Source organism: Callithrix jacchus, chromosome 5 (genome assembly GCF_049354715.1).
Source record: "Callithrix jacchus isolate 240 chromosome 5, calJac240_pri, whole genome shotgun sequence".
Taxonomy (NCBI): domain Eukaryota; kingdom Metazoa; phylum Chordata; class Mammalia; order Primates; family Cebidae; genus Callithrix; species Callithrix jacchus.
The window spans coordinates 42,969,714-42,978,919 of record NC_133506.1 but is presented as its reverse complement, the minus strand read 5'-3'; the positions used below and the strand labels follow the sequence as shown (position 1 = coordinate 42,978,919).

Sequence of the window (9,206 nt, the reverse complement as noted above, 5' to 3'; positions counted from 1 at the left end):
AGTCCAGACTAAAACACATGACCCACAGCAGCTGCCTATAATAACACATACACACACATGTGCTCGGACACAGGTGCACATGCACACACACACAAAATCTGTCCCTGTCTACTTAAGGAAGGATAAGTTCTTTGAACAGCAACAATGGCAACAGAACATATCCAAAAAGATTAGCAAATGCTACATGTCAGGCCCGCAGTCCCAGAAGAAGGGACTGTAAGCTTCCCCTCCCTGACTGGGGTTACCTGATGAGCAGAGAAGGATGGAGGGAAACATTGTGGGCAGGAGAGGCATGTTGATGAACTCGAGGCCTGAAGGGCACTGTGCAGTAATGCAGTGGTTTTTTAAAACTTTTTTTGCAGTGGAAATTTCCCCACCCCTGAAATATTCTCCAGAACCCAACATAAAAAGTAGGAAACAGGCAGATCCCATTCCTGGGCCTCCCTCCTCCACTCCAGGCCTCAGAGGCACCCCCAATGGGCACTGAGGACCCAGTAAGAAAATTGCTTCTGCAGTGGGGTACATGTCCCAAAACCAGGGACAGCCTCAAGTGGGCTGAAATCCTACTGGCCAAGTTTTTGACTATAGGCCAGTCCATTTCTCTCTCTGGGCATCAGTTTTCTTGAAAGATTGTCAGGAGGATTACATGAGATGACCTGGTGGAAATGGCCACTGACCACTGAACCTACCAGAGTTGCATTGTCCAGCATGAGAACCCTGAGCCACAGGTGGCTGGTCCAAATTGAGATGAGATGTGCCGTCTGTGTAGAATGTACACCGGGTTACAAAACTTAGTAAGAAAAAATAATCTAAAAAGATCTCACTAATAATTTTATATTGATTACACATTGAGATCAATTTTGGACATACTAGGTTAAGTAAACAACAAATATTAAAATTAATTTCACCTGCTTTGTTTTCAGACAGGATCTCACTATGTTACCCAGGTTGGAGCACAGTGGAAGTCATGGCTCACTGCAGCCTTGACCTCCCAGGCTCAAGTGATTCTCCCACCTGAGCCTCCTGAGTAGCTGGGACCACAGGTGCATGCCACTACACCCAGCTTAACCTTTGTATTTCTTGTGAAAATGGAGTTTCACCATGTTGCCCACGCTGGTCTCGAACTCCTGAGCTCAAGCCATCCACCCACCATGGCCTTCCAAATTGCTGGGATTACAGGCTCCAGCCACTGTGCCTGGCCCTCACCTGCTTCTTTTTACTTTCTAATGCCACTACTAGAAAAGTCTAAACGATATATGTGTCCTTCTGCAGAGATGAGGCAGAAGGAGAGGGGTGTCCATTATTTTTTGGTCTATGATAGTGAAGCCTGATATTCTGTCCCAAGGCAAAGAAGATGGGAGCCGATCAGCCTTTTCAGTGATACCAAAAAGGCCAGCATTGGATTTGGAAAAGCAAGTTCAGGGTGTTTCTGATTTATTTAGGCTCTGACTTGATTGAGGTGGCTAATGGAGGTTATGGGGAGGAGCCTAGAGCCCCAAACCCAGTCAGGAGATCCGATTTGAATCTCAGATTAAAACAGGAAGACTTTTTCAGTATTAAGTTCCTCCCCGTGGATGTCTGTATTTATTTGTTAAGTCTGACAACTCTAGCATGGAAGATCACACCAGAGAAAGGAGACGCTGGGTTAAAAAGTATAAACATCCTTGAATTTAAGAGCATGAGCCTGCAGCTAAGGCTTCTTGGGTTCACGGGATCCACCACTTATAATTGTGTGATCTTCAGACAGTTCCTTAACCCCTCCTGGTTTCCATGGTAAAACGAGCAGAGTAACTTACTGTGTGAGATTGTCATAAGGTTTAATAAGTGACTGCTGCTTACAAGTGCTTTCCTACGGCAGCGTCTGTTTCCCCTTAGCAGCTCTGCTGTGTTTTCTGCAGCTGCTTTTGGGTTCTCTGTCCGCTCTTTGCCTAGCCGCGTCAGGCCGGGCCCCACTCCGGCCTCTTCCGTGGCGCGAGGGACTTCGGAAACCGCGGCAGACAGCACCCCCTTGAGTCGAATTCCTCCCCTTTCGGAGGAACCCGGTTTCTCTTTTCTTTGCTACTCCCGGGCCATTTCTGGGCAACGGCTGCTATTTTCACTCAAGCCCAAGTTAATTTTTCGGGGAGCTCTAGGGGCGCGCACCGGCAGCTCCGTTCGCCCTGCGATTGAGCTGCGGGTGGCGGCCGGCGCCGGCCTCTCCGACGGCCAATGTGTGTGGCTGGAGGCGAGCGCGAGGCTTTCAGCAAAGGCAGTCGAGTGTTTGCAGACCGGAGCGAGTCCTGTGAAAGCAGATAAAAGAAAACATTTATTAACGTGTCATTACTAGGGAAGCGCCCGGCCGGGCTGTCGCACGCCCAAAGGAACACTTGGCTCCCTCCAGCCCCGAGAGAGAAGAAGAAAGCAGAAAAGAGGCAGATTCACTTCGTTTCCAGCCAAGTGGACCGGATCGATGGCCCTCCTGAATGTATCACTATATTTGATTTATTAGAGATGCCCCCTGGTGTGTGTGTTACACACACACACACCCGCGCGCACACACGCTCTGGCTAGGGTCCCTCCCTCCTTTCCAGCTCCTGGGCGAATCCCACATCTGTTTCAACTCTGCGCCGAGGGCGAGCGGGAGCGAGTGTGTGTCGGGTGAGTGTGTGTCTGTGTGTCCCGGCGAGGGTGCGCGCTCGGCGCCGGGAGCGCGGCCAGCAGGGTCCGGAGGCATCGGGAGGCCGAGAGCCGCCGGGACCCCAGCTCTGCGTCCACTGCCCCGTCCCGAGCTGGACTTCGGGGCCGGGGCCGTGCGCCGCGGACTGGCAGGACCGGGTGGCAGGTCGCGCGTCCCCAGAGCCGGAGGTAAAAGCACTTGAGCGCGGAGGGCTCGAGGAGGGCTTCGCGGATGGGCCCCCGCGCCCGGGGCCCCCGCAGTCCGCGGCTCCCGGCCCGACGCTCCCCGCCCCGGCGCGCGCCCGCCTCCCCTGCGCGGAGGCCGGCGGCCGGCAGGCGGGCGGGCCGCGCGGTGCCAAAGGGCTGGCTGGGGCCGCGCGGCCAGCCGGGCTGGGGCGATTTCAGAGCGGCCAGGGCGGGGCGCGGAGCCGGACTTTGGCAGGGGCGGTGCGCGGGGCGGGGGCCGGGGGCGGTGGCGGCGCTGGGGGGCGGGGAGGAGGGAGGAGGAGGAGCAGCCGCGCTCGCCGGGGGATGCAGCAGCGGCGGCGGCGGCGGTGGCAGCAGCAGCGGCAGCAGCGGCGGCGGCGCGGAGTCCCCTGCGCCCCGCGGCCCGGCCGGCCTGCGGCAGAGGCGGCGGCGCCCAGCGCCGGGTGAGGCTGCCGGGGCAGTGCGCGCTGGTGAGTGGGGCACGGGGGCAGGGGCGGCGAGGGGGCGTGGGGCTCGGGCGGGGGCTTCCGGAGGCCGGAGCCTTCCCCGGCGTGAGCCCGGCCGCGAGCGCCGCCCAGGTAAGCTGGGGCCGGTCCTGACCGCCCGGCACCGGCCCCAGCGCTGCGCGCGGAGGTGGGACCCGGCGGGCAGCAGGGACGCTCAGGCGCCGGCCGGCCGCAGGGGGATGACCTGTTTGACCCCGCCGGCGGGCTGGGCGGGAGGGCGAGGACTTCCCGCCGCGCCCCTGACCCGCGGACGCGCCACCCCGAGCCCGGGCATCCCCGGGGGAAACGCGCCTGGGCCCGCCGTCCGCAGGGGCATAGCTTTGTTGACCCTTTGGGTTTAGAACCAAGGGACCGGCTAGAAGCCAGCACACGTGGGGCTTGTCCGGGCAGGACTCGGGGAAGCCGTGGCCCGGATCTTCAGAGTGACTGGAAACTCGCAGACACCGAGAGGACAAATAGGATCGAAAAGGCAGACTTCCTGCCAGGCCAGGGCAGAACCAGTTTCCATCGCGCGGCGGAGAGATGCTCCCCTCCCCAGCTCCCCGGGGCTTCAGAAGTCTAGCGGTGAATTCTAGGAGTGCACTTTTCCAAACAAACAGTCCTTATAGTAGTTCTTTCATTCGTTCTACAAGCATTTCTGGAGCACCCCCTCGTGCCAGGCACCGCGTTCTGTTCCAGGGAAACGCGGCTCAACAGGATCTGGCTCCTGCGCGCCAGAAGCTGCCGGTTCACTTGGAGGGCAGCAGGGTAGAGAGATGTCGTCTCAGAGTGGAAGGTGGGAAGAGAAGCCTGCAATCATGGTTTGCACAGTGGCCCCGGTCCTCAACTCCCCACCTGCCCAGAGACCGAGGACCACGCCCCCTGCACGCAGTAGGCCCAGCACACAGTAGGAAGAGCAAGCCAGACCTGCCTGTGACAACCCCCTCCTCTTCCTCCTCCCCCTTCTTGAAAGCTCTGATTCATTCCCTACCCCCCTTTCTGGACAGTCTTCCTGCAGCTTGTTTTAATCACTTTTTGAGTTAAAAGTCAATATTTAATTAACCAAGTAATTACATTCAGCTTACGTTTCAATCTGGGTATTTGCTCATCTGTGCGTGTTGGGACCTCCGCCCTCTCGCCCCTCCATCTGTCCCCTGCCTCTTTCCCACAGCCCCCCCCCCCCCTTTGGGGCAGAGATGGGTAGGCTGCGCTGGAGCAGATTCTCAGGGGGAGACGGAGCAGGTGAGAAGGGCTTTCTCTGGAGGACAACCCCGGATCTGCACTCTCTCCGGATTTCAGCTTGTAGTGAATAGTGAAGGGGATTTCTTTACTAAGCCTCCGCCCCCCATTACGGAACCACCAGAGGTTTCTAATTAAATTAGAGCCAATCGTTAAGTATAGGAAGGGGGGTGGGGAGGACAGAATGAAGGCCCTTTCCCTGTAAGAGATGTTCTCCTCAGCTTTGTCTGTCCCACATCATAGAGAAGAGAAAACTCAGCCAGACAGCCTGTCGGGTGTGTAATTTAGCGTTCTAATAAGCAGCTTGAAAGGCGAAGGTGGTGGGCTTGGCGGACAGCACGTTGGACCTTTGTACACCGAGGTCTCTTCCTTCCCCGGCCAAGTTTGTGTACATAAAAGCCATGATGTTGGCATCACTGCTGCAGCTGTGGGTCAGTGTGGGTTTGGGGTTTGAGCTTTGTGTGCACTTCTTGGGTTTTTTTATTTGAATTTATGGCTTTTTCTGAAACCCTAATAACATGTTAAATTTTCAACCTTGAGAGCAGAATGATGAGTTGATTGTAAAAGCCTGGGCTTGGGGAGGACAGCATAGCAGTGTGCGCGCCTGTACTCGTGTGCATGCGCGTCTCCCAGTTCAGCAGCTGTCCAAAGGACCGAGTTGATATGCGGTTTCACACCTGATTTGGGAGATAACATTTCCTTCTCCCTTTTTCTGGCACTGGTTTATCTGCCTGGACCTGCCTCAAGAGGGCAGTTGGGTTAACCAGGCAAGATATCACCCAATTCTGTTAGGCTGTTGGCTGTTATCTGATCTTAGAGGAGCCCCGCAGAAGGCATCCAGAAGCTCTGTCCTACACAAGAACAGCAGCACTTCTGACCAGCTTGTAGTTCAAAGGTTTATTCCAGACTTAAGATAATTGATAACATTTAGGTAGTTTTGTACAGGCCTGATCTGAGGCATTGATCTAAGCCCTTCTACCTCACTCATTAAATCCACACAAACCACTTACGAGGTAAGTACTGCAACTGTTGCCATATTAAAAACGATGCAGTGGCTCATGCTTATAATCCCAGCACTTTGGGGGGGCCGAGGCAGGCAGATCACAAAGTCAGGAGTTTGAGACCAGCCTGTCCAGTATGGTGAAACCCCATTTCTACTAAAAAATACAAAAATTAGCTGGGCATGGTGGTGCACTCCTGTAGTCCCAGCTACTCTGGAGGCTGAGGCTAGAGAATCGCTTGAACCCGGGAGGTGGAGGTTGCGGTGAGCCAAGATGGTGCCACTGCACTCCAGCCTGGGTGATAGAGTAAGACTCTGTCTTTAAAAAAAAAGAAAAAAAGAAGCTGCGGCACAGAGAGGATTGTGACTTGCCTACAGGTGGTCACCGGTAGAGTGGGAATTCAAGAGGCCCTCAAGCTCCAGGGTCCACTTGGAACCACTGGGCTCTCCGCCATGACCTTGGCTCTTGTCCCAGATGTAGAAGAAACACACACGCAGGGGAAGAAGACACCTCAGACAGTAAAACTTTGCAAAGTAAAAGCACCACAACTTTCCATAAACCTCACTGTTTGGACGGAGAGTCCTGGGTTTGTATTTGGGGTTTTTTGCCCCAAGGAAAACATGCACCTGCCTGGTGCTTTTTTCCTTCTGCTTGTGAGCAGACACACACTCCACTCTCCCTTCTCTCAGTCAGATGCAAAAGGAAACATCAAAAGTAACTGATAGAAAAGCCAGGGGATCTGAGATGATGATTTCAGCCCACTCAGAGCACAATGGCCAGAGGGTGAAAGTTCTCCTAGAGGTGAGACCTGCCTGTGGTCAGTGATGGAGTCGCTCACGCTGGCCTGCCCTCAGAAAGGTGGCCATTCGGGTGGTGCCAGGGTGCTCTGTGTCAAGCCTGGGCCTGTGTGGATGTGGAAGATGGGGGCCTCTCAATGCTGACCTGCAGGTGAGGGAGCCCTCCCTGAGACCTGCTTTCCCTGGGTCTCCTTGTAATGGGCCTTGGTGGAGATGCTGCAGACACCCCGGCCCAGCCGGATTGAAGGCACTGTCTAATTGGAAGAGCATTAAGATCATTATAATTAATTGGCATCCCGATAAATGGCATGGTTGCCTAATTGAGGTGGTTGCTAGGGAACGAGGCCTTGCTGGGAGCCTAAAGGGGAAGAGGCACTGGGCTGGCCACAGTTGGGTGTCAGGGTACAGAGCCGGCGGTGAATGGACAGGAAGGGAGCGCAGTCCATCCTTGTCTGCTGGCGTTCAACGAGCAGTGGCTGTGTGCAAGCTGCAAATGGAAAATCAGTTAGGGGTACTTGCCTAGGAGGACTGGAAAGTAATCAGGCTCCTTTCTCTTGCAAGCAACAAAGAGAAGAAAAAAACTCAAGCCAGCTTAAGGAGAAAAGAAGGGGACTTTATTGGTTTTCATAACCAAAAGTCCTAAGGTGACAAAAGTCCTATAGCTTCAGACACAGCTGGACCTGCGGCTCAGATTTTGTCATGAAAATTCATTCCTCTCCACCTCTACTCTGCCTTCAGTGGGGCTGGTGTCTCTCTCCAGCTCTGGGGAGGGCAGGCCCTGGCAGCTGTGGGCACCGTGGCTAGGAGAGCCAGACTGCCTGGCTCCCTGCCCAGCAGTGGGATCTGGTGCGTGCTGCCTAACCTTTCTGTGCCTTGATGTTCTCATCCAACAAATGACGATGATCATAGCACCTGTCTCCCACTTGTGGTGAAGCATGAAATGAGATGATCAATGTCAAGGGCTCAGCAGGGCATCAGACCCAGGTAAACCTTCAGTAAGCATTGGCTATTATCATAACTTAGGTTTCAGGCCTGTGATCCCAGCACTTTGGGAGGTTGAGGTGGATAGATCACCTGAGGTCAGAAGTTCAAGACCACCATGACCAACATGGAGAAACCCTGTCTCTACTAAAAATACAAAATTAGCTGGGTGTGGTGGTGGATGTCTGTAATCCCAGCTACTTGAGAGGCTGAGGCAGGAGAATCACTTGAACCCAGAAGGCAAAGGTTGCAGTGAGCCGAGATTGCCCTGTTGCACTCCAGCCTGGGTGACAGAGCAAGACTCCATCTCAAAAGTAAATAAATAAAATGGAAAACTACTGGAGGGTTTTAAGTCCGGGAATGAAATGATTTGTGTTTTGAAAAGATCCTGCTGGCTCCTCTGAGAGGTGTGCTGTGCAGATGGAAGTCACCAGGACTTTCAGTCATGTGGGAGGGACCGTGGTGGTGTCCATGGAGATGGAATGAAATGGGCACTGGAGATGTGTTTTGGAGGTAGAGCCCACAGGACCTCCTAGTGGACTGGATTTCAGAGGGAGGGAAAGGGCTTTGATTCTCAGCTAAGGGTGATTTTGACACCCAGGAAACATTTAGCACTCTCCAGAGACAATAGCAGTTGTCCCAACTGGGGAGGGCTCCCTACTGGCATCTAGAGAGTAAAGGCCAGGGGTGCTGCTAAACCTGCAGTGTAGGGGTGATCCCACAACGAAAAATGATTCAGCCCAAATATCCGTGGTGTATCCTGCCAGGGAATCAAAGAGGACGAGGCAGCCTGGTGCGGGGTGATTGCTAAGTAGGAAAGATAGGGGAGAAGGTTTTGGGGAGGAGGAGTGATCTGGAATTCGATGTGGAAATGTGGGGTTTGAGGTGAACCACCTGGAGGTCTGAAAGCGCCGCGGGTGGTGAATGTAAATGTCTGTAGCCGGTCGGGGCTGGCCACCCAAATTTGGGAGTTACCAGCCTGTCGATGTTATTTTAAGCTCTGGGACTGGACGCTATCACCCAGAGAGAATGTGTTTTGTTTTCTAGTGTGCTTTTCTCCCCCCAAACCTCCCCCTACTGCCTGTCATTAATCTGTTTGATGAATATTTTTAGCACATCCCACATGCTTACCTCTCTGATATTTCCAAGAGGTTCCCGAAGGCTCGGGCTGAGCCTCCCCTTGTCCATCGCCTGGTTGCTCAGTGATTAACAGACAGAACTAAATATTCTTTGCTCTGCCACAGTTGCCCTTGGGAAATTGCTTAAGGTCGTGTGGGATCTTGGACCTCATAGGCAGCACGATGCCTTCTGGGAGGAACAACTGTTGGCATGGCTCTCAGAGCTGCTCTCCAGCCCAGACCAGGACTTTGCGGAGTTCTCTCTACCCAGAATGTTTTGAATTCCCCACGTTCTCTTAATGTGATTCCAAAGCACACGTTGCCTAGTGGTCCTGGCCTCTGCCACGGAGCGTCATCGTATGAAAGGCCTGGCCTAGCCCCCTACTCAGCACGCCTGGGCCCAGCTTGAATCTTCTATAAATTCTATCCCAAACTCAGAGCTGCTATAGCCAGGTCTGTGTGTGCGAGTTGGTGCCATCCCCAGGGACCTCAAGTAATACCAAGGATGTGTTTGGCCAGGTGGAAGCCAGATGTGTTAGGGGAAGAATGTGGCTTGTGGTCAGGACCCCAGCGGGTGACTTGACCCACCCCAGGAGCCAGAGAAGTGGAGCTTTTTTGTTTTTGAGACAGGGTCTTGCACTGTCACCCAGGTTGGAGTGCAGTGGCACGGCCTCAGTTCACTGCAGCCTCAACCTCCTAAGCTCAAGTGATTCTCCCACCTCA

General features: G+C 54.2%; 2 protein-coding genes across 17 annotated transcripts in view; one reads left to right on the top strand and one right to left on the bottom strand.

The window, feature by feature from the left end:
- Positions 1-2,104: 2,104 nt before the first annotated feature.
- On the bottom strand, positions 2,105-8,553 carry LOC144582801 (uncharacterized). The gene is made up of 5 exons (XM_078375400.1): positions 8,497-8,553; positions 6,530-6,638; positions 4,015-4,099; positions 2,526-3,950; positions 2,105-2,279 (listed from the first exon to the last, which is right to left on the bottom strand). The coding sequence occupies exons 1-5, from the start codon at positions 8,551-8,553 to the stop codon at positions 2,240-2,242; spliced, it is 1,716 nt and encodes a 571-aa protein (XP_078231526.1). The 3' UTR covers positions 2,105-2,239.
- The window catches only part of SULF2 (sulfatase 2), a 125,389-nt gene continuing 118,775 nt past the window's right edge, over positions 2,593-9,206 (top strand). For 6 of the 16 annotated variants that reach the window (XM_008996098.5, XM_035298849.3, XM_078371896.1 and 3 more), the window contains exon 1: positions 2,593-2,844. The gene's annotated coding sequence lies outside the window, so the exon portion shown is untranslated. Of the gene's footprint in view, positions 2,845-3,188; positions 3,333-9,206 lie in introns of those variants that run through there. The other 10 variants (XM_035298852.3, XM_078371892.1, XM_078371895.1 and 7 more) reach the window with 2 other exon arrangements.